A 26561-nucleotide genomic window follows, 5' to 3' on the forward strand; every position below is an offset into this window, starting at 1 on the left:
TTCTAATTTAGGAAATAGAACAAATTATATCAGAAATACAAAATATTTCAAACGGTTCAGTCTGTGCTATACAGCTAGAAGTTTCTCTAACGCAAAGTAGCACGCTAAATAATAAAAGAAACAGTTAATACCAAAGGGTTTGATACCTGAGAATCAATAAAAATATTCCCAACAAAATGGGATCAAACATCTATATGCAGGGTTGCAACAATCCTCCCAAGCAGACAGTCCAAAAGTTGACAGTCACGCACTGAATAACGCCGTGACCTTGAGCTTAGTCAAACACGACCTAACTGTCAATAGTCCGGCAAAATGCAATGGAAAATTAGGTAACAAGAGATAAGTCACAATCGCATAATAAAAGGTCAAACGAGGAAGACTGAAGAAAAAAGGCGTGGTTAAACGAGATCTGAACAGAGGTTATGATACACGACAGGGGGAAGAAACAAATAAATGACTGTACTGTCCAACAAAAAGGTTGCGGAGGGATTTTCATCGTTCTCTTTCCGTTACATGTACCTTTTTTTTAAAAAGCGCCTTTCTGTTGATATAACCGATGTCCTCTGGTTACCAAGACGTTTGAAATATGTGTTTGATATCAAAATGGTCGAAACGTGTGAGCTCCTTATTTAATCGGGTGTTTTGCATCCCAACTCACAGAACTTGGAGTTGATAGTGGTATTGATTTTCATCTGATGACAAACAACAGTACATTATTCTTCCTAAGTTAACCTGAATTTAATGCCCGGCTCAAGAATTTTTAAGAACTAATAGACAATCAAAGAGTTTTGTAAATCACTTTGCGTTGTCGTACATGAATGTCGCGTTGGTGAGTTGCATATGAAATTGACAGCGAAAAGTGGTGTAGTTAAATTCTACTGATTGTCTAGACGTGAATGACTGACCAGATAAGAGTTTTTCAGCAATCAGCAATTTTTAATCGATTATACAATACAAAGATTATTAAGCGGTATTATTGATCATAAATGTCAAAAAAGCAATAACAATAATGAGCAGTATAAGCTCGTCATCTGGTCATTCTTACTGACATTTCACCAACTTCTAATCGCATAACGAGCAGCATTGATTAGTGGCACAATCAGAGTGAATGTTGCTTAAGGACCTCAGTGTGTCTAGCTGACCATTAACTGTCATCGGTATATCATTATTTTCAATAGATATGGATATGTTTATGTCACTATAGCTTTGGACTTGGAGATCGGGGCCGGTGTATTCACACCCGTCTTAGCTTCCGAGGATGTCGTGTCATATCTGAACCCCACGTCCTTCGAGCCCGCTCTCGTTCTCGCCTATCCGTCACCACTCGCCCAACAAGGGCATCTTCCAGCCCGCGCCGACAGGCGGATTCGGAATCGGGTGAAAATTGGTGTTGGTTTCACAGGTCCTTCGGGTCTAGCGCCCGCCGTTGTCGAGCCCCGTGCTCATACAATGCGGGAAACTTCAAAGCCGGCGAGTAAGAGCGGCCGTACTCGCCGGCCCTTCTCCCCAGGTTAGCCGTTTACTTCATGTGCACGATTACCGCACAAACGCTAGGTTCCTAGTAGACACTGTTGCCCAAGTCTCCGTTGTACCACGAGGTAGCAGTAAGTTACAAACTACAGTGCTTCGACTACGCGCCGCGGATGGCTGTCATTCCTACCTACGGTACACGACAACCCGCGGTCAACCTGGGAAACCGACGACTGTATCTATGGACGTTCATCGTTGCTGATGTTCCCACGGCCATACTAGGCATCGATTTCCTACAGCACTATGAATTGGTACGAAACCTTACCGCTCGTCCTCTTAGACATCAGAATGAGCTTGAAGGCAGATATCCAATGTTCCGTCACTGAACTTGTATGCGGCACGACATTGCGTCTGCCTGGGGAATTCTTCACACCACGAGGCAGACATGATGTCGGTAAATCAGACCACGTCCAACGACTGTCCTCATTTATGCGAACGCCGCCTCCGGTGTCAGCTCCAATACAACATCGACAGGTCGCCCTCCCTCGAGAGTTACCTGTTCACAAGTTTTCTTACGAGTAGATTCGGTACGCAAACTTTTGCAACAAACTTACCAAAGCCCTTTTCACGTGATCTCTCGCCACGAGAAGACCTTCAAGGTTGATCGACATGGCCGCGTCGAGATCGTCAGCATTGATCGTCTCAAACCAGCACACGTCGATGACAGTGCCCTATATGTTAACCTGAGACTCATTGATAGACCCATCAAGCCTACTGGCGGGATACTTAAATCTTCTTCAGGTCCCACGCTAGATACATCTGAGGCCTCATTCTCACGTCCCGGTCAACAGCACGCGTCACCTGCACCATCTACGGACGAGACGACAGTCTCACGCACAGATCAGCAGACCACGCCGCCCTCGACTTTGGATGAGATTGTAGGTTCATGCGATACGAACGAGACTACCGTCTCACGTTCTGGTCGCCGAGTACGGTTGCCCGTACGCTTCCGCGACTAGCCAAACAGTTAACAACCGATACGGCGTAGGACTATTCCTATGCTACATGCATACTGTACTCTTCTCTTTTTTGATTTTTCCTTTTGTGTCCTAACCCCTCACCTCCGACCATCCACGTTTGGAATCGTCGACTTCAGTCAAATTTGACGAAAGCTGGACTGGGCACTCACGCTCTTGTCAGCGCACTCAGTCGATATTTTGATTTCCAATGCTTGGCATACGCTTGGTCTCGAACTTGGTCGTTATGGTCACTTCTGGTTCCTCTGCTCAACGTGGTTTCGTCCTACGTCTGAAGCGTTTCTGGTCCGGACCCTTACGAACGCAATCTTCAGATTCTGGATACAAACCACTCTGATATGGCATGGCAACTCGAGCAACAAATACAACACACCGCTCCTGGTACCGTTCTCCGAAAAAGACCTTCGTTGGCAACTCGACGATCAACAATCGTTTTCCTGTTCCGCCAATTCTTCCGTCCTACAATCGCTCGTCAGCCGATCAGTCCCACGAATCAAACCGCTACTTATCGAAAGTGTAAACCCTTTCTGGCAGGAGGCTCCTGTAGTGATTTACTTTTATCACGAGAACACGATACATTTAATGAAAACAATTATTATAACTAAGTGCACCTGTGCTTGTTTTAATGTGTTTTTGTTTAACTGTGTTAATGACAGATATTTTGTGCCACCATCACTCTCCACTGTTGTTTCGCGGTTCGTGACCCCGTTTGCACGTACTTTCTCCTGCCGATTCCGCTTGTATCTTTTCTTGGCACGATCTTGGTATTCGTTCGATACCATGAGATCGCCAACGAATAGATCTGGGTACACTCAATCTTCGCCTTCTGATTTGTTTGGCACGTGTTTCTTGGTAGTGGTGTTCATAGTCTACCGCGACTCGACACCTTGCTACACACCCTAGCTTGACGGAAGCCAAAGCAAAATAATTGGGTAAAGTGAAGGCCCTAATATTCATCATGAAGTTAAATGTACATCGTTACCTAAACAAATATGACCACTCAGCTATTCAACCAATAATTTTTCGATTAATCAAATCTAAATTACAACAACTAAGAAAGTTGACAAAGAATGCGAGGACATTACCAATCACAACAAATAAATGTTACTCTATCCCGTCTGCATAGACCACGCACAGATTCGTTCAATAGATAATATTTGGTTGCTTTATAACACAGAGTGTTTCCAATTCCGGAAGAGTACCTCAATTCACAATCAAAAATGCACAATTTCAGTCAACACAAGCGACGCAATCAAAAGGAGGAACAAACCAATGGTTGCGGCCAAGACCAAGTATCAAGTAAAACAACATAAGTGCAGTTCAAGAAGAAACACGGAAACTTAGTGAAGGCGTAAGTAAAATAAAAACTATAATAAAATACACATATTAACATCGCAAATGGAATCAAAAAGACTAACAATGTACAACTAAAGGAATCAATAGGAACAAACTGCAAGTGTATACATGGAGGGATTTCCACACACAAAAGATTCAAAATGGATCTTACAGTGACTTCATGAGAAGGAGAAACAAAAGTTGATACGAAATGATTAGTATTGTAATCAAGATCCAGTTCATTTAGTACTCGTGCTTCACATCGACCAAGTATTCCACAAGATCTCGACTACGCGCTCGTTTCAAAAAGGGCAGTTATTTTTGTACTTGTTGTGATTATACTTGCTTTGGGTACTTATTTCACCAAAAGGGATTCTTGGTCTACTTTAACTATAAGTACTTTGGTTGAAGTTTGAAATTTTTTGCTAAATTTTGTCCTAGGTACCTTTTTTTACTGCTAGACTAACAATTGTGTTCACATTGTGATCATTGTGTGTTTTTAAACCTTTTAAATCTAATTACAATGGTTGGTAAGACTCACAAACGTGGGCAACCAAATTGTTTGTTCCCCGTTGAGGAGGGAATGCAGTGTGATGACTGTAAAAAGTGGTACCACAAAATGTGTACACGCCTAAGTCCGATGGCATACAAAAGATACTCGAAGCCTAACTCGCATTGGCTTTGTATGTTTTGCTGTACGGATAAAAAGGTACTATCTCAGGAGGCTATGGGCCTATTGGCTTTCGCCTGCAAGAAAAACGATGACACATGCGCTGACAACACCGACACTGACAGTGACGATTGTGTCAGTGTAGTACCTGCTGTTACGCGGCGCCTCAAATAACCGACTCTGACCGATGCAAAAGTGAGATCGCCGTTAACATTAACAAGGGGAATAATACCACCTGGTACTGACATTGATAACAATGCACCTTTAGTGGGAACCGACGAACTGGATAAAACCACCGTTCCAAATAGTCCCAATGGACTACAGTACGTAGGAAACGAAACGAAAGGAAAAAAGCTGTAGGCAGTACACAGGTAGTTAGTAACTCACTGATGGACTCTCATTGTGAGTCACATACTACACTACCAAAGTCTGATGGTAAGAGTGAAGCCCATCCTGGCGTGACTGAGAAGAAAAATCAAATAACAGCTAAAACTAATGACTGTTTACTTGATAAGTCCTTGGTGGACTCTCATACCAATCCGCCAAAGCTCCAAAGTAAAGCCTCGTCTAACACTGTTGTGAGTCACTCACAGAACTCTGTTACAATAAAAGCTAATATACAGGATCTATCGTCACGGTCGAAAGCTGTTAACACAATTTCAAAGGAAGCTAAACCCCTTCCTAGTTTAATTATTTGGAATCTAGAGGATTCGAAAGATAACGACTCTGCTAGAAGACATGCACATGGCCTGCAGTTAGTGGAGTCTGTGGTAAGAAATGTGCTACCTGAAGAGGTTTCAGGGGTACATATTACAAAAGTAATACGACTCGGTAAATGAGTTGGAGGCGAGACCCAACCAAGAAGAATCCTGAAGCTGGTTCTCAGGAGTTTCGAAGAAAGAGACATTTTATTGAAAAACGCACCAAAAACTCGTGACTCAAACATCCGTATTCGACCAGATTGGCCGCTTGAGGACCGAATCAAGTGGAAGAATGCTCTTACGGAGTAGAAGACTCGCAAATTAAATGGCGAAAATAACTTTACTATTAAGGGTTTTTGGGTAGTCAGGTCTTGGAAGCCAATGCTTCCGAGGCCTGTATGGGTAGAACGATTGATTTCCAAAACACCTTAAGCGTGTGCTACACGAACGCTCGTAGTCTTAGAAATAAAACGTCCGAGCTAAGTCTGATGGTGGAAGAATTATGTCCCGATATAATCGTTGTTACAGAAACTTGGTTCACAGTAGTTATAGATTGTTCTCCTTTCATTGCAGGTTATATCTGTATTAGAAGTGATAGAGTTTCAAGTCGCAAGGAGGGAGGCATAATGTTATACGTTTGGGATCACTTTCGTATACAATCAACAATATCGGAGGCTCATATCAGTGGCACATGTGAGGTTGCATGTTGTAAGATTAAATCTAGAAGTGGGTTAGTGACTATAGGGGGGATATACCGTAGTCCGTTTTGTCTTGCTGACGACTTTATCCTAAGACACATCCGTTCTTGGAGTATGGCAGAATGTTGTGTCATCATTGGGGACTTCAACGCACCGCATATCAACTGGATAGAGCTTACGGATCCAGGTATTGGTTTCGATAGAGACCTTTTATCTACCGTTATTCAGTGTGCACTTGTACAATGTATCACAAAACCGACACATATTGATTTCAATCATGATCCGTCACTGCTGGACCTCGCCCTCACCCACCACTGTGAGGATGTCTTCGATATTCAGCACCTTACCCAACTAGTGAACAGTGATCACGTTGCAATTCACTTCAGGTTTAGGACACATGGTATACAATTCGTATCTGCTCCACCCCGTCCCAATACCTGGCGAGCCAATATTCCGGCGATCAGAAACTGTGCAATCTCGACTGGTTGATCGGTCGACGCGGATGGATTGATCGAAGATGAATGGAATAAGTTTAAGGCTACATTCGAGTCCGTAACGTCGCCGTTTATCCCATGGTCAGCACGTAAGCTATCACACTGCCCTCCATGGATTAATAAGGAAACCCGGATGCTGTTAAAGCGTAGGAAACATTTCTGGGACTTAATATTGTTGACAGGTCATGAACCTTTTAAGCGTGAGTACGAAAAATTCCGTAATATCTGTAAGAAAACCATAGCCAAATCCCGTACCACTTACAAATGACAGTTAGTATATGATAGCCGTACTTGTCCGAAAGGATTGTTTTCGTATATCAAACGGCGGACGAAACGTAGTGATGGTATTCCCCATTACTGTTACACGAAAATTCAGAATTACTAGCTGAATCAGATCGAGCAAAAGCTGAGACTTTTTCAAACTATTTTAGCGAAGTCTTCTCTACGTTTATTGTAACAAATACTTGTTCCACTCACACCGAGATACCAACCATAGAATCTGTACAGGTGACTGAGGAAACTGTCCTTCCATTGATAACTAGCCTCAAACCTGGTAAGACACCTGGCCCTAACGGGTTACATCCACGGTTGCTGTCATCTCTTGCGGACATTATTTCGAAACCGCTTGCGACACTCTTCAACATGTCCCTTTCACTCGCTCAACTCCCTAGAAATTGGAAGGACGCTATAGTCAGTCCTATATTTAAGGACGGTCAGAGACATATGGTATCTAACTACCGGCCTGTTAGTCTAACTAGCATAGTCGTTAAGTTACTTGAAAAGTTAATTCGGGTTAAGTTGCTAAGCCACATAGATTTACACAATCTGTTAGCTCCTGAGCAACAAGGACTTCGTAACAAGCGTTCATGCTTGACTAACTTGCTTATTGGACAGTAGCCCTAGATAACGGTCTGTCTGTCGATGTGATATTCACAGATTTTAGCAAAACATTCGACAAGGTTTCACAAGTAGGTCTTATGCACAAGCTCATGAGCTTCGGAATAATAGGCACTGTACGTGAGCGGATAGGAAACTTCTCATGTGACCGCAGACAGAGAGTGAGGGTCAACGGAACGCTATCCGATTGGAAGCCGGTCAAAAGTGGTGTACCCAAAGGCATCATCTTAGGCCCTCTGCTCTTCCTTCTCTACGTTAATGAGTTACCGCTGTTACTTAGGTCGTCGACATTGTTTGCGGATGATGTAAAAATCTGGAGAACAGTAAAAAGTGCGGCTGATCATCTGGATATTCAAGCTGACTTAGACGATTTAGTTGGATGGGCTTGAGAGTAGGGCTTAGAAATCAATGCTAGGAAGAGTGTGCTAATGCACGTCGGTCACGGTAATAATTACCGTCACACTATTCAGAGTAAACCTCTTCCATGCGTTCAAGAGCATAAAGACTTAGGAGTAGTATTAAGTCATGGTTTAAAAAACTACGCATTGCAACGCAGCCGCTGTCAAAGGTTTTCGTGCGTTATGGTCACTTCGCCGAGCGTTTAAATCTTTTGACGAGGAAACGTTTCGAATTTTATATCCCATATATATTAGACACATTTAGAGTACTGTATCCAAGCAGCTAGCCCGTGTCTGGTAAAGAATGCTAACTCGCTTGAGCGTGTCCAGCGTGTGGGAAAGAAATTAGTGAAGGGTCTTTCTAGACTCCCTTACGATGAGCGTTCAAAACGCCTAAACCTTTCCCTCTTGTATCGTAGGACACGAGGTGACCTTATACTGGCATTTCGTGTCTAATTATGATTCGGGTGTTAGTATGTCTTATCTTTTTGCTCCCTCCAACACTAATAATCTCCGAGGTCATAGCAAGAAGGTTCATAAACCACGATCTAATAAACTTAAAGTGGGGTCCCGTTTTTCTCATCGAGTAGTCAATCATTGGAACGCCTTACCTGAACAAGTGGTATCAGCCCCATCAGTGAATACTTTCAAGGAGAAGCTGGACCTTCACTGGAAAGCAGTGAGTCAGGATTAATACAGGTTCATCAACCTACTATCCTTATTACTGAAGACTGAGTCATATGCGTTATGACGACAAACAATATATGATATGACATCGGGTTTTAGATTATGATTAGATTCACTCAACACCTTTTTCTCAGATTTGCAAGAAATTTCATCAGAAATATATGAATCATTAGAAAAAACTATATTTGCTAAAATAACATGCGAAATCTTATAAGATGTTTGTTGATTAGGGACTTTTGTATCATAACGATTCTAAGTTTCATTTAACTCTCGACTGCTATGGGACTATATCAAGTCGTGGATAAACATAAATGATCATTAGAAACACCCAACTTAGTAAAATCACAATTACAAATTTTAGCATTATTTCCAGCGGAATGAGCTGTAGTATTACGAACTGACTGAATGTGTCCAATCTCATCATATTTAAAATTACGGAATACACATCAATTAAATGAATGAAACCTGCCACGGGACAAACACTGACCGAACTTGTGCCCATCATCGTAAACTGCATCGCAACTCAATGATTTATCTGCATAACGTTGAGTAGGCACTGGATTAGGATGACTTAGTGATGTAGTGGAATTTTTGATGTCCTGATGAATTTTTTAATGAAATTTTTCTCATTCACCGCATTCGAAATTTGTATATTTTACATATTCTAGCAGTAGTTCCTTTGAAGTTGCATAAGGATGTGAAATAGGCTTTTCTGGTAAAAACAGAGATATTAATAAACTGTAGGATTCTTTTCGGATGAATGTGAGGAAATAAACCACAAGCACGAACGAATGTACTGTATTTGGAATTCGAAATCAAGCTTTCGACAAGTACTAAGGAATCGTTAGTTCATACAAACACCACAATTATCAACGGTTCAAATGACAATGACATCGTAATTTTCGAAACCCTGTATTCTACACAGACGATAATTTGAACTATATCTGTTATCTACGAATAATGCCGCTTTAGGCGTAAATAAATTCTTAAGAGCGAGTGGAATTATACTTGTAGTGGTAAATAAATCCCCAAAATAAATAGCTCTGTAAGTCTTCGGCATTGGATGCTGACCACATTAGTTTTAATGGACTCACCTAGCTGAAGGCGCTCAGTCATGCATCCGCATCAGATCACGAGTGGGAACGCCGTGTTCAACAACTACTGCAATGGTTAGCAGATTAAATCAGACGATTCTCGATATATTAATAGCCTATCAAATATATCTTCGAACCTCCTCGCTCCTGTCTTTTGATTTTACTCGGTGGGTACGCATCATATTAGAATCTGTTACTGGTTAAAGCGTTGTCAAACTCCAAATACTTGTAGCATCTTCATACTCACTATTGTCACGTCAGATTACTTTATCGTACCCTGTAATAACGGTCAAGTTCTCAAGGAGCTTTGCTGATGTTATTCTTATCAAGAAACTACGTTATGCCGTAACTTTTGTTATGGCTGCAGTTTTTACTAACCATGTCAGAATGCGTTACTCTAGACATGCATTACATAATGGAATGATGTCCCAAATTTAATAATAGTCGTTGTTCTCTTGTCGAAAGTTTTGTTGGAATGTACACTATATCTTGATGTCTAAATGACTGCTGTTTTCTGTCTCGAATCAATATCGTTTGTTGTTTGTCGGATACGATAGTTTGTTTTTGAGTTTGAAGGTGTCACAGGTAGTCAGAGTTTGGCAACTCCTATATATATAACATCTTTATAATCGAAGTTCACCAACCCAGTTAGAAATGAAGGGATGCGAGGAAAATTTAGAAAGCTATCGACATGTCGAGAAGAATTTGGTCTAAGCTAGCAGCTACAGTGGATAGGTGCGGAGGCGTAACCGCTCGCCTTCAGCTAAATGTGTCCAGTAAGATTAGTGAGGTCAATATATGTGACGAAAACTTATAGAACTATTTGTTTTGGGATTTATTTGCCGCTTCATCTAACCTCTCTCACCTAGTGATAACTTTATGACGCGGCCACCTCGAATTTTAAGCCCAAGAGCATGTCGTTGGCAAAAAAATTACAACTGCTACGGGTTTATAAACCTAACTGTGTATATCTAACGAATTTGAATGAAATGTCCGTGCAAATAAGATAAAAATTACGACACCTTAGTTTGGTATACGTGGTTGTCGTATAATCCAGTTTAGTCAATATAATAGTAGTACTTGAGGCAAGCGATGAAACATATAATTTTAGCAACGGTAATGGCATAATTCTTGATTCCCTTCATTGTGCTTAGGAGTCGAAATTGTGGTGGACCAGACAATATATAAACGCAAAAGGTATCAACAAAGTTAATAACAATCAATAGTAATATTAATATATACAAGTTAAATGTTACAAATACAATAACAATTAAGGACGTTACTTAAATTGCCCAAACGTTGCGTGTTCTGATTAAGTCCAGTAATGTAAATCCACAATTATAAATGCTTGATGACTCTGAGCAGGTTGGTGAACTCTCTAGCGATATAGTCCAACGTAGGATGTGATATATTCCGATTATAGTCTATAAATGTAGATAGCATTTGATTTAAACTTCCATTAACTCAATCACAAATGAAGATAGAACTAGGAATGCGTGAGTAGTAATGTATTTGTTAACCAGCACGAATATGCCACGCTATGTAGTAGCTCAACGGAAAGTGTCTTCAAGGTCAAGTGACTAAAACAACACGTACAGTCATTTAATGATGAATGTACATACAGTGAAAAATTGACAAAATAAATACAAATAATATTAAAAACTATTTACAAAATAAGCTTGTTAGAGTTATCTCCACAAAATCACAAAACGACTAGCATGAGATTCCGTATTTCTAGAAGGCGTGTTACACGTTCTAATTAAATACAACAAACTATGGGTTAACAATAAAAACCTGTCCTTCTACTGGCAATGATATTTTGTAAGACTGCAGATCTCCTTATATATCTCGCCGTAAATATATTGGGACATAGATTGGAAGAAACAACAACACAGTATGAAGCACATGCCATATCCTGCAGTTTATAATATTTGAACTACTCTTTGACTAATATCCATGAGCATGTTAATAAATCACAGTTGTGTAAATCCCCCTTTGCTTAGAAACATATGATTTGTACATTATATCTAAAAAGCAGGTTAGACGTTCACTTTATTCTCACAAGGACTTCTATTAATAATAAGTTACTTGTTTTAAATTTGGTTAAAAAGATACCAAAGACTTGGGCTTAACATTATCAACGTAAGGATTGTAAGTGGAAACCTGGTGTGAATTTTTGTTGACTATTCCTTTTTGAATGTACTCATTTCTGAGTAAATTTTTAGATCCAATGTTATTTTGTAGGAAATACAAAACATTTGAGACTCAACATCTAGTTCACATTCCGTAAGTGACACTTAGAAATATTACATTGCATTTTTTTCATTTCGTGTATATATTACCAATGGAAACACCGTTGCTCCCATAGTCTTCTTATAATTAATTCGACCCATAAGGACGCGTCATGCTAGTCGGTGGATGGACACATGAAATGAGGATCCCTAACGTCTCCGTGTTTAATCTATTTATTTCCTAATGAAATGCCCTACGACATCTTGCGATACCTCGATTACACTGATGGAATAACGATAACATAAGGGTACCCTATACGGTAAAGTACAACGGTCTATGCTCTCTTAGCTTCTCTGAACATACGAATATAGTCCCATTAAACATGTTACGACCCCCGTTATTGCTTTCACGGTAAATAAGTATACGTTTACTGAATATAATATAAAGCCTGGTTTTCGAAATTTAAGTCATTCCAATTTGCAGACTAGAACTGAATGCTGTTTTTGTCAGTTGGTTAGAATCCACACCGTAGCACATCACTGGAACTTCCATAGCCCAACAAACCATAGATCTGTAAAGGTATTGGATCCTGACCACACTATCCTCAAAGCTGAATAAAGACAACTGGGAAAACAGATACTCAACATTTAACGCAAACAAAAAACCAAACGATGCGAAAAGGCGGGGAGAATGAACTCAACCGACGAAAATGCATGGGATGGCATGACCAGGCCTTGCAGGCGTGGACATTCTTATTCAACAAAACTTTTATTCACATTAAATATATTGTTTTATCTCCAACTCAAATGTTTTCCTCATCATATATTGGTGATTGTTACGATACGAGTCAGTGTATACAATGATGTGACTTCCACGCAAGATCCTATAAATTAGGCAGTAACATCATGACAATCTTAGGATTAAGTCTGTTATAAAAGTAAACCATAACTCTACAGATCGATGGAAAAACGTTTGACAACTTTACTGACGTAGTGGACGGCAATGATCTTTCTAAAATCCTCTTCGATATATTTAACAAACTGCTCAGGATCACTACCATTTTTTTTCGCCAATATGACAACCTGTAAATGATCATCACTTAATTTCCTGAAGCACGCATCGTTTGTCAGTTACTTTTATTTTAAGGGTAACTTTGGACCATTTTAGATAAAGCTATTATTATGTATCAGATGAGATCATACGGAAAACGAAACACGGCTCGACAACCGGTACTCATCGGTTTGTAAAGAAGTGAGCATAATAACAGTCACTCATCATTTTACTCTCTGACTATGGCCCTCCGACTTCCCTTTGTGGTCAAAACAATAAAAATACACAATACATTGGTAGCGGATTTGAGTTTTCATCGTTCAGCTTGTTTTCACGCATGACGTCATGTGTCTAAGTAGTCTAATAATGTTATATGGTATATTTTCAATGAACAATAAACGGATAGCAGCTCCGACTTCGTTCAAGGTTGTCAGGTGCACAAGTTTCATAATGCTCTGAAATATATCAAAGGTACCCAAAACAACTGTACACTCAGCATCTGAGAGTTATCAAATATATTGAAAAGAATAACAAACCGGAGATCCTTTCTTGAGTGCGGTTGGAAGATTCCAGGTAGCAGCTACGTTTATTTTAGCAAAAAAGATCATTCCTGAGTTTGATATTTACAAAATCATACTCGAAACAATATACACAAACATTTTATCACATACAACACGTTAGAAAGAATACACTGACATGAGTATTAGTAGTAGCAAAAGCCGAGAAAACAAAGCTGGTTCGGAAAGATTAGTGATAACGCTTAAAGTATTACATAAATGTCGAAGTTTTGATATTTTCGTGTATTTTTCTATTGACAATTTGTACATCTTGTCTTCAACATTACAGAACAGACTCGCAAACCACTTAAAATGAAAACTCCACCTCCCACCTTTCAGCTCATGTCATTCCAGTCCAACAATATCGAGACCTGGTTTTGCTATGCAGAAACTTACTTCCATTAGCACGGCGTGACAGTGCCGTTTGTAAAATTACTTTCAGTGGTATAGAGATCACCATGCGACCTTAATAGTTACGTTACACATAGTATGCTAACTAGTGAGGTTTCTGAACCTTACGACACTTTGTGAGAGCTATACATAAACGCGGAGACTTCACCGACCGACAAAATTCGGACCAGCTCTTCCAAACCAGTGAGTTGGAACACGACTCAGCAAGGTTGTTAGTCAATGGACATTTGACGGGAGCCTATTTAAACAGCTCCTTTTGTCTACTCTTCCCACAACAGGTGCACGCGGTCCTTGTGTCATTTAAAAATATCGCTCTAGACGAACTGGCCATATCTGCAAACCGGATTCTGAAAACCATAAGAACATCCAGCACCGAAGTTCGTTTTGTCAAAGGAAGACCTCAAAAATACAAAATGACATCCCAGACCTGTTATACTCTCACTCACCATAGTTGCAGACGAATCCAAACTACACGAAGAACGACATGTCTGTAGACCAGGAGCGACAGATAGACCTGATTAGAAGCACAAGTATAGCAGCCCCTTGAGACATTACAGAAAACTCTGTAGTTTCTCAAGCACCTAACAGTCCGACACGAAAAACCATTCAATAAACGTCCTTGCCCGTACGATTTAACGGCAACAATAGCCGGTCTGAAAGCAGAACTAACGAACCGAAGTTTATTCGGTTTGACTCAACCCGAATATCTGCTGCATCTTTACGCTTTTCTTATTCATTCGACTTCCGATTATACAATCAGATCAACCTGTTAATTAATACTGTAATATCTAGTCGGACATTTACTAGTACGGATTCTTTGTCGTTTTCGCTTCGTGAGAATAATCAGTCTCATGGATATAAAAAGGCTGTTTGTACGTAACCGGTCACAAATATTCAGTAATACACTCATCAACCAAATACCCTAATGGTTAACAGTATGCCCAAAGGAATCTAGCTTATTGACACTCCCTGTAACACTAGACATACGGCTGACGATTGGTTTCACACCTTGGGTTTATTGAAACCAACAAAAATGAAGCCGAGTAGATCCTAAATATCCGTATCATTATCCACTATTCATGATGAAAATGTTCTCAAACATTGGAAGAGCTGGATTGGTTCGCTAATTCAAACGTCAGTTTTGCGGGCCAATTACATTCCTTTAGACTTTTGTGCATACGACTTACCGACAATTCTGTCCATTTTTCGAACAGCATTGTTTCAAATATCTGGAAATCAGATAAATGTAGATACCATGAGCACCAAGAATTGTGTAATGATCAACTCTAGACATAGTCTATTCATATCGACCCTAGTGGTTGTTTTACTTGTGTTTATCAGAGGTCCAGTCTGAATTTAATACGAAACGCAACAAAGTTAGGGAATATGTAAACGTCAACGAAGAGCGAATTCAGCACTAAGGCGAAGCAGACATCCAGCGCTTTCTGTTTATCTCAAGTCAGGGTGAAAATCATTTGCATTACTTTATAGTACGCTGCCTATGAAGGATCTGTCACCACGAAGATTTCAGAATTTGTTTTAAACTTCAAGCGAACAAGGCTCATCCTGCGACTCTGGAAAGGAGGCTCTAAAATATCGAACTTTACCAAACTAGTTTGACGTAAATAAAGCACATGAATCACACAAATAGGACTGATGAATATACTCCAGTGAAGAATATCGAGGAACAAAAACAGAGCAGTCTAAAAAGTAACAATCGAAATAACTGCAATATAAATGGTGAACATTCTAGTTTGGGAAAGTAAATTCGTCAGAAAAAAAGGCAGAAAGTAGCATCTAAGTATAACACTAATTTTTTTTTACTCGACATTATTTCGACCATTTTATATATCCTACGCTAAGACTGTCAGTATCGAAGGTTTCTCATGGATTTAAACACGTCACTAAAATATACTTTTTAGCTGTTCAGTAGGATATTTAGGTCGTCAAATAGAAGGCTTAAATAAATCGTTATCTCAAAAGAAATTGAAGATCATGTAACAGATTGTTCAAAAAATTAGATAGCTATCATTTTCAACATGTACTTCACAAGGGATATGGAATTTAGAGAAAATATCATTTAAAGTATAGAAAATTGTTTCTCTGGATTTTACCGTAAGAAAATTATATCACGTTATTTTCTTGTTTCGAATCTGAAAAATTTTAATGAATATATCCATCAGTTAGTTGCTTTGAATTAAAAACTTTACAGCAGTTTCGAAGTATTCCGATGTTTTTTTGGTGGAAAGATGACGTGCTTTGTCAAAGTAGACACAAACGATGGCATTTGCTTCTTACAGCAGAATGAGGGATTGGCTGCAGTTGACTCGTATTCAAAAGCAACCTCATAGTTCACACGTGTCATGATACTCAACAAATCTAAAGTATTTCCATACCGAAGCAAGACATCAGATAAGGCTCGTATGAACCAAGAACCGTTGACGGAGTTACGAAAAGCGTAATAACCTTAGATGGAAAAAAACAGCTAGGTTTAAAGAATTTAATAACTAGATGAAATCCTAATTTATAATCAAAAGACAATATATACTGTTATTTAGACTAAGAGTTTAGTAATGATTCAATAAATTATAGAGAATGATTTGAATCAAGAAACTTATAAACAATTAAAGTGACTGATGTAGATGCCGTCACCGAAACAAACATTCATGATCAAAAAAAGTCCTCAGACAAGAAGTTATAGCTCAGATGGGTGATTTAAGCGGAGTTTCGTTCTCTGAATTGGATGGTTTGGTCACGAAGCCTTCATTGTTCTTCTGAACAATATCATCAGCATGTCGCGACATGTTGCAGGTCAACAATAACGAGTCAAGTTTGAGGTCTACAGGACAAGCTGTGGGTCATATGTGGAGAAATTCGAACACTTCACCTCTACCTGAAGTTTGTGCTGATGATATTTTTCAGAGGAACAATGAAAGTTCCTCGACCAAACCATCCAGCTCAGCGTTTATTATGTCGATGAAGTCACGATTTTGAAACAGTGCAACCAAAAATGACTTTTTTACACTTTTCTCTTGGGAACTTAATTTGTTCCCTGCGCCAATTTAATTATAAACAATTGAAGCCGAAAATATCGAGTATCATGTGACCGCTTTATAACTGAGTACAGTTCTCCCGTTATAAAATGCGAAGTATAATAATTCATAATTTTATTCATTTATATTTGACTACGAACAAACATAAAATAGATTTTAGTAACAATGGTGAATATAAACATGACACTTTTGCTGATGAAACGTTTACTGAGTTACACTTTAACTGGGTATAATTGAAAATCATTTAGAATCAAATCTTATCGCACAAATAATCTCATCAAATGACTTAATCAGACAAATCAGATTGGGTTATACTGATTTTTAATTAGACTTATCGACCTAACTCCTATTTATCAATTACCACTGAACGGAAATATAACAAGGATGATGATTTGTACCATGTATCGAAAATATTGTAAAATTCTGGAATTAAGAGGGAAAGATAGTGAACAAAACGATGATTTAACAGTTATGTTCTACCTTTAACCACTTAGTAGCCGGTTCGAGTCCGACTTTACCTACCTTGATTTAGGTAGCTGTGTAGTACCACTAGCCTTCATTTATAACGTGTCGCTCAAAGGCAAGTACATGAAGTTACATTGTTAAGTGGCATAATCGACTCAGTGTTAGTAGGTCGTAGGTTAGAATCCTACTCAATCTGCTTTAGTGTAGATAATCGAGTAGCATCGCCATACTTCATACAAACAGTACAGAAAGAAGTTTGGTAAACAAACCTACTTTTATTTAATGACTTACATTTATCTGAATTGAAATTAATTACAAAAAAGATGGAAAACAAACCATGAATGTAAACAGATATTTATATCCGCAGTCATGCCCAGTAAATAACACCACATGAAACAAGAAAAAAGTAACTTAAAGTTATACTACAATGTTAAGGTTCTACTCTCACATTAATATTATTGTTTCTGCGAAGTTTGCGTCCAAAAATTAACAATTACATCCTCCTTATTAGTGGATACAAGAATCAGAAGTATTAGCTATTATCTGACTCATCTTTTAACATACAGACTCCCTTATTTATTTACCAAAAGGGTAACGATTTGAAGTGAATAATATGAAACCACTCCATTTCATCAGGTTCTTAACAGCTGCTTAGATCCTGTAATATTTGAAAGTAAAATTGCAAATAGGACCTAACATTCTTATAGAAGCGAAGTCGATTACAACTTCATGTAAACACATCTTAGTATGGTGTCACAAAAATCCAAATACCGATAACAAGATGCTGCAAATAAATATGACATCTAAAGATGGTCCTGGAACAGTGATTAAGGTATCAACGAAGGATCACTGGGTTGATATCCAGTGGTGACGTAACGAAACAATCGTATAAAAGTTACGGATAATTAATAACAACATGACTCAGGCTCAACTAGTTAAAAATAAAGAACTGAAAAAGAATTAAAGTGATTCAGTTAAATAGGGGTTGCATTATCACGTATACTGAGTGTTATTTCCCATTTCAGGCTATCATTTTCTGTAAAACCGAATAGAGAGAGAATGTATTATTCATAGATTATTGTTCATTTTAATCCAGTCAGCACACATACACACAACAGAATCGATATGAAAAGTAAAAGATACAATATCACACTATATATCACAATACCAATAGTCCTTCTTACAGAACTTTTGAAAATCATTGAACGTGATTCGATTCCCCTACTTGACTCTAACGATGACAATACATCAGTAAAAATAAGTTGTACAACTGATTGATCACTGAGCAATGACCAAGGGTTCGGATCCCATATGAAGTACCAGTTCCCTTAAGATTTCAGGTACACCTTGTTGGTGAGTGAAAATTGAGAGAAACCTAGATCCAGGTCTTTCTGCCAACCACCTAAGGCCAGTTATGTTATTGTCTGCTGCATCACTAGGATGTCACGCCTAGTGAGTGGGGATAAAAGGAACTATTGGACTGTTTAATAGGTGAAGAACAAATTAATTCTGTCAAACTATGAATGATAAATGAAAATAAGAAAATCGATATATCATGGTGTTCTATATGGGGGAAGTAAATTCGTTTGAACAACTAGCTTTTTATTTCCTAAGCATTATTTTTAGAAAAATGACCGCCCATTTTGTCAAAATATTAGGAAATTTTTTATTCGATAAATAATCTAGTAAATAATACTGTTTCTGTGTTCTGATTAGACAGTTTAATTGTAGAGTACTAACTATCGTTTTAGACAATATGGTCAGTGTCCATTTGATGTAGAAGTGTGCTTTTCAGTAGTAATACAGGCATTAAATCAGTTTAATGAAAAATTAGGAAAGACTGCATTACTTCCTGTCATAATAAACAGAACAAGCCCAGGGACGTTAGAAATAAAATTATTTAGGGAAGCAAATAATATTGATGATAAATCACAACATCTGGGGTCTGAAATCACACAAGAAAATTTGTGCACCAACACCATTTAGGAGAGCCAGAAGTCACTCCAACAATCACGTTATATAAAAAACTTAGGAAATCCACCTTTTGTTAGTATTTCGTAAAATTGATTACCCTTACAACTTCCTCAACAGGTTCCATTCAGGTCGATTGCTAAAGCGGATCGTTTAACAATATATGGGAAAAATAATCATAAGGCTTTTGCAATCCCTGGGAATCAATGTCACTCAAAATCCCAAAACAACATTCTATCACGAGTAGTGCAGATGGAAAAAACCAATACCAAAGGAAAAAAAAGTTACATGGTCAACAAAATAGACTGTACCAAATACCTGAAGCACTATATTGGACAAAGTGCGCACCGACTTCGCCTACACATAAACGAAAACGCTAGAAAGTGAGACGATATAGTGTCAACACTGGTATTAGTGTACACAAGTAATTACGGAAATTTTTTGAATTAGTCAACCGTCCAAATCCTAAGAATTCCCGAGAGGTTTTAGAGACAAGAGATTCAGATCAATGGGCAATTCGTAAACATATAAACACAAATCCAATCTATAAATCCACCAAAAAAGGTTAATCAATCACATAGTCATGAACCAACTAAACAGAAAAGTTAGCGTGAATGTAAGGTCAAACAAAGACAGCAAAAAACCTGGGGAGAGACGATTACAAACAAGGTTATTAAAATGAACTGAATCGATGCTTGAGGCAGAACTGAAAATAACGACAGAGCCTAGAGCTATCACGCCAATAGGACAAAAAATCTATTTGATCTATTTTGAAAAGCAGTTTAAATAGATTTGCTATGGAAATTTTTTTTAGCATATACAACGAACATGATATTGTAATTTCATTACCATGTCACGCCTGCATGGGTTATTCTAGCTTACGGACAGACTGATTTATCAGTTCTTCTTGAGTCATATTTTGACCTTGTCAATCATTCGCTTACCTTGACTGTGTTTTGTATGTGTCTATATGTGTGTCGTTTACCCTATTCATCACATGTCTCTAGTTTATTTTTGTCTGGCTATAAATATCGAGTCATACTTGATCTCCTGTCTGTTTCTCCACTTCGATTTTTATCCTGATTGTCTGTTTGAATCAGCGGGTGTATAAAATATACGTACCCAAAAGTCATCCTCGTATTCAGCTTATTCCGTTATTCAGTAACGCGGATTAAGTCAATACTTATATATCAGGGTAGCCAGGATGCATGTTTCGTTAACATCATTATAAGGTCGAAACGCCGTCAGATCAGTGGATCACAAAAATATTAATACATTTTAATCTTCATTATCTTACCAATTTCTGTACAGATTGTCTAAAATCCTCAGAAGAATCATTTATATTCTGCTTTTAGCAATTAAGCACATAACTGAGAAAAAAGCTTTACCGATATACATGTGAGTCAGTCAGCTACAACGTAGGACCAGGTACATAAATGCATCGGTCCAAGTTGCCACACTTCATTAGCACAAGATGAACACCGAATTCATAGAAGTCGTTACTTCGATGGTAGTAATATATAAAAGGAAGATTGTGTGACGAATAAAAATATTACCTAGCTAACCAAGCAGACACAAGTGGATTGATATTCTATTCGGAATTTAAAAGTTTTGTCCCTATATTACTTAACCTTGGCCTCGATTCCACTGCACAACATCGGGAAGATTAACCAACAGAAAATAACATAGATCAGTATAAACTTGAAAAATACCTGGTTGGACTGAATAGGCGATGAAAAGATCTGCCTCAACTGGAATCCGTCTTGTTGTTGTCGCAGCATCCGCAGATTTACTATTAGATAAAGGTCCATCACAAACAAATACGCCGTCATCAAGTGCCATTCCACGGCATGCCTAATAAGATAAACAAATAAGTAGATTTAAACATCATCCAAGTAGTGAATTACACTGACTAAAAGGAACCAAAGACCGAAAAAGTGGTAATTGTAGCTAATAATTAGTCAAACCCAATGCAGAATACGGGAAAGTTATATCTATCTCAGCAAACTGATAGGAAGTTAACACAATGAAAGGACAAAAAAATGGAAAAAATGACACAATGGTGGAAAGTTTGACATAGAAAATATAGTTCAAAAGAAACGAATAAAATCATAGAATGGTACCACTGCAACCAATTTTGAGGTATAAAATTAACGATAGGTGGTAAATATCGCGCAAGCCACAACTAATAATACCACATTACCTGCACAGCTCGGACCACTAGTCTATTTCTTGTTTACTAACTTAGGACGACAGATATTACTTATCGTATCGAGACACTAACTTTGAAGCTCAGATTGGAAATAAACATTTATTAGAATCCGGAATCGGCTAATATTTTTAACATACGATGAACTTCTTGAATTCATAATTAAAAACCAATAACTAGTGCAAATAATTAATTGATAGTCACATCTGAGCAACTCTATCAAAAGAAGTCAACCAGTTTGTTTATTTATTTGAAAACATAAACATTGATACAAGGGAGTACCAAACACATATGCACCACACAATAACAATGGGTTGTGAAGAGATAATGTAAAGTGTGTATAATAAGAGAACAAGAACGAAAATAAATCAGTGTGAGAGTTGAATAATAAAAATAATAATAATAAAGAGATAATTCAGTTAGTAAAAATATATCCAGGAAGAATCCTTTCAATTAAAGTAGTTACGTTCATTTTTTATGAAGAAAGTAAAAGAAAATTACAGAACGATCGTCACTGGCTTCTATTCTGAGCCATTTCGATTTGGTATAGAATTAAAAACGAAGAACATTTTATTCCAAAGAAGATTACAGCGTATAGCTACTATTAAAGTTTAGAGAAAGATTAGAAACGGTGGAGAAGATTTGTAGCTCAGGTGGATGATTTTGGTGGTGTTTTGTTCTCTGAGCTGGATGGTTTGGTCGTGGAGCTTTCATCGTTCTTCTGAACGACATCATCGGCACAGACTTCAGATAGAAGTGAAGTGTTCGAATTTCTCCATATGTGTTTCACAGCTTGTTCTGTGCACCTCGATGTTGATTGGTTCTTGTTGACCTTAAATTTATCATTGTTTACTTCTTTGTTTTGGTTGTGTCTCCCATTGGTTTGATTTTTGTTCCTATATTTATGCATGATTTTCCTGATTGGTTGATAAATTAGATTGATTTCAATATGTTTGTTGATTGCTGATTGACCTGAGTGCCAAGCTTCTAAAAATTCTCTGGTGTTTTCGGAGTTTCCTCTGTCTAAGATTTCTACATTTTCCCAATCGAATGAATGTCCGTAGTTATCCACGTGTATTGATATAAGTGAAGAGATATCATGGCGTTTGACTGCTAATTGATGTTCATGTAGGCGTAGGTGGAGGGGGCGTCCGCTTTGTCCGATGTAGTGTTTGTCGCAGTTGGTACAATTTATTTTGTAGATGATGTTTGATTTGTTTTCCTTTGTTATTTCATCTTTTGGTTTGCATAGGATTGATTGTAATGATTTTGTTGGTTTGTGTGCCACACCTATCCCGAAGGTTTTCAGCAGTCTCGTTGTGGTTTCTGATATTCCTTGTATGTATGGTAAGGTGATCCTTTTGTTGATTTTTGTGCTTGATTTGGGTTCTGAAGATTAGAAACAATAAGCCAGGCTGTTAGCGGGACATAGATTGGATTAAAGCATGCTTAATGCACGATTGCTTTGGTGCACGTTGATTGGCTAATTCTTATCCAATGAGCGCTACTCGATACTTGGAGAACACTCTAGAAATCTTCTCATGTAAAAACTATAAATATACTAACGTTTTTCCTATTGTACTTCTTACTTCCATCTAACCTTCTTATTTGGAATATAATCTCTTTCCTATTCATCCGTGTTCTGATTTGGGGATTTGTCGAGTGAATTGGTGTCCGAGGATACTAAGCAATAGGAATAGCTGGGTTGTAATAAGAGAGAAATATAACACAGGCAAATACAGAAACAACCAGAACATCTCTGAATGGAAACCAAAGTTGGAAGAATTTAAAACGAAATAATGTACTTCTTGTACAAAGATAAACTAAAGCAGAATGAGAAAAGTATTAGTTGTGTCTGAACTAACAGACTGGATTTGATCTAGTTCTCTGATACTTGATTTAATAAGAGATTATTATTAACTATATTACAATTTACTTTCAATCATCGACCAGTGGGCTCGACTGTCAGCTACATAACAAACAGATATCTGTCCCCAATTTACTGAAGAAAAAACATAATCATGTCTTCAAATCTATCGGAAATGAATAGGTGTTTGCTGGTTATTTATTGACATTGTATGTACAAATGACTTAAAACGTCACTATGATCTCAAAAAAAAAACGCGTAGTTCTTACCTATAACAGACATGAACATGAAATGCAGCAATATCTCTTAACTGAAAGGTGATAAATTCTACCTAACACAATTCTTTTTTAACAGGCTTACTTTTATTGATCCGGGAGAGCCTTCCAAATTGCTGCAGAAATGAGGAGATATAATCTAAAGGTGCTTGGGATCAGTGAAACACATTGGACGCAAGTTGGACAACAATGACTAACTTCAAGAGAACTTCTGTTATACTCCGGCCATGAAGAAGAAAATGCTCCACATACACAAGGAGTTGCATTGATGCTGTCCAAAGAAGCACAAAATGCACTTATAGGATGGGAATCTCATGGACCAAGGATCATCAAAGCCTCCTTCAAAACAAAGAAAGAGGGCATTTCAATGAACATCATCCAATGCTATGCGCCTACCAACGACTACGATGAAGACGCTAAAGATCAATTCTACGATAGGCTGCAATCAATCATCGAGAAGTGCCCAACAAAGGACCTGACCATTCTGATGGGAGATTTCAATGCCAAGGTTGGAACGGACAACACTGGATATGAAGACATCATGGGACGACACGGACTGGGAGAAAGGAACGAAAATGGTGAGAGATTTGCAAACCTATGTGCCTTTAATAAACTGGTCATAGGCGGCACCATATTCCCACATAAACGCATACACAAAACCACATGGACTTCACCGGATAACTCTACACAAAACCAAATCGACCATATCTGCATCAACAAAAAGTTCAGGAGGACGATGGAGGACATGAGAACCAAGAGAGGAGCTGATATAGCATCAGATCATCACTTGCTGGTCGCCAAGATGAAATTGAAACTCAAGAAACACTGGACAACAGGGCGGACAATATCACAAAAGTTCAACACGGCCTTTCTTCGGGATACTGACAAACTCAACAAATTCAGGATATTCCTCAGCAATAAGTTCTAGGCCTTTCATGATCTACTCAATGGAGAAGGAACTAATATGGGGAGCAACTGGAAGGGGATCAAAGAGGCAATCACTTCAACATGCCATGAGGTTCTGGGCCACAAGAAGCACCATCACAAGGAATGGATCACTGTTGATACACTGGATAAGATTTAAGAAAGGAGGAACAAGAAAGCAGTAATCAATACCAGACGAACAAGAGCAGAGAAAACCAAGGTACAAGCTGAATACACAGAAGTAAACAAGCAAATGAAGAGGAGCATCAGAACTGACAAACGTTAATATGTGGAAGATTTAGCAACGACAGCTAAAGCCGAAACAAACGTCCTGGAAGGAAATATGGAAGTAATTATGGTTTAGAGCTTCAAAATGATCGAAGAACGAGGAATTTTCGCAGTTCAGAGAACTGCAACTAAGAAGGTACCCGAAATCGCAAGCCAGCCTTATGACGAGAGACTGGAATAACTAAATCTACTTCCTTTGTAATACAGGAATACTAGAAATGACTTGGTCACAGTTTAAAATCACTTGATCAGAAATTTGCTTTTTATATGCCCTCACCTTATCTTTCGAAATAAAGAATTTGAGAGGACACTTCAGAACACTGTGTAGTATGTTTTAGTAAGGGTGAAATATGTCAGTTATAATGTTGGTCTACTTGGGAACCCACCTACTGATCATTGAGGAACAATCAATTGAATGGAATTCATCACTCTACATCAACTTCATTGACTACGAAAAAGCATTTGACAGCGTGGACAGAACAACACTATGGAAACTTCTTCGACACTACGGCGTGCCTCAGAAGATAGTCAATATCATACAGAACTCATATGATGGATTACACTGCAAAATCGTGCATGGAGGAGAGTTGACAAAGTCGTTCGAAGGAAAGACCGGTGTCAGGCAAGGTTGCTTACTCTCACCCTTTCTCTTTCTTCTGGTGATCGACTGGATCATGAAGACGTCAACATCTGAAGGGCAACACGGGATACAGTGGACATCTAGGATGCAGTTAGACGATCTAGACTTCGCAGATGATCTGGCCTTTCTATCCCAAACGCAACAACAAATGCAGGAGAAGACGACCAGTGTAGTAGCAGCCTCAGCAGCAGTAGGTCTCAACATACACAAAGGGAAAAGCAAAATTCTCCGATACAACACAACATGCAACAACCGAGTCACACTTGACGGAGAAGATTTGGAAGATGTAAAAACCTTTACATATTTGGGCAGCATCATCGATTAACACGGTGGATCTGATGCAGATGTGAAGGCGCGGATCGGCAAAGCAAGAACGGCATATTTACAACTTGGAAACATCTGGGACTCAAAGCAACTGTCAACCAATACCAAGGTCAGGATTTTCAATACAAATGTCAAGACAGTTCTACTGTATGGGGCGGAAGCCTGGAGAACTACTAAAGCCATCATCCAGACGATACAGGTGTTTATTAACAGTTGTCTACGCAAAATACTTCGGATCCGTTGGCCGGACACTATTAGCAACAACCAACTGTGGGAGAGAACAAACCAGATCCCAGCGGAGGAGGAAATCAGGAAGAAGCGCTGGAAGTGGATAGGACACACATTGAGGAAAGCACCAAACTGAGTCACAAGACAAGCCCTCACATGGAATCCTCAAGGCCAAAGGAAAAGAGGAAGACCAAAGAACACACTACGCCGGGAAATGGAAATAGACATGAGAAAAATGAACAATAATTGGATGGAACTAGAAAGGAAGGCCCAGGACAGAGTGGGTTGGAGAATGCTGGTCTGCGGCCTATGCTCCATTAGGAGTAACAGGCGTAAGTAAGTAAGTACTTTTATTGATAGGAAGATACCGAAATAGAAGAAAAACACATGATATACCTATTGTGATGGTGAAACTATTGGTTACTTAGTGACCATCTTCATTCTTTGTTAATCGTTAATCAGATAAGCAACTCTGCTATTTGTTGGATATAAATCATAGCTCTCACTGTCTAAGATAGTCAGTCAGTTTCTTTGATAAGTTGTCCTCTTATGTGTATTCAATTGGAATTTGGCGGTTCGTTTAGCT

The 26561-nt window shown here is 38.5% G+C and overlaps 1 protein-coding gene across 1 annotated transcript in view; it reads right to left on the reverse strand.

Moving 5' to 3' along the window:
• Nucleotides 1-3957: 3957 nt before the first annotated feature.
• CASP7 (Caspase-7) overlaps nucleotides 3958-26561 on the reverse strand; it is a 31384-nt gene continuing 8780 nt past the window's right edge. Inside the window, exons 5-6 of the mRNA XM_051213529.1 lie at nucleotides 20933-21074; nucleotides 3958-16197 (exon numbers count right to left, since the gene is read on the reverse strand). Of these exons, the coding sequence (XP_051069517.1) occupies nucleotides 15938-16197; nucleotides 20933-21062 (390 nt within the window). The 5' untranslated portion in view covers nucleotides 21063-21074 and the 3' untranslated portion in view covers nucleotides 3958-15937. The remainder of the gene's footprint in view (nucleotides 16198-20932; nucleotides 21075-26561) is intronic.

Source organism: Schistosoma haematobium, chromosome 3 (genome assembly GCF_000699445.3).
Source record: "Schistosoma haematobium chromosome 3, whole genome shotgun sequence".
Classification (NCBI taxonomy): Eukaryota; Metazoa; Platyhelminthes; class Trematoda; order Strigeidida; family Schistosomatidae; genus Schistosoma; species Schistosoma haematobium.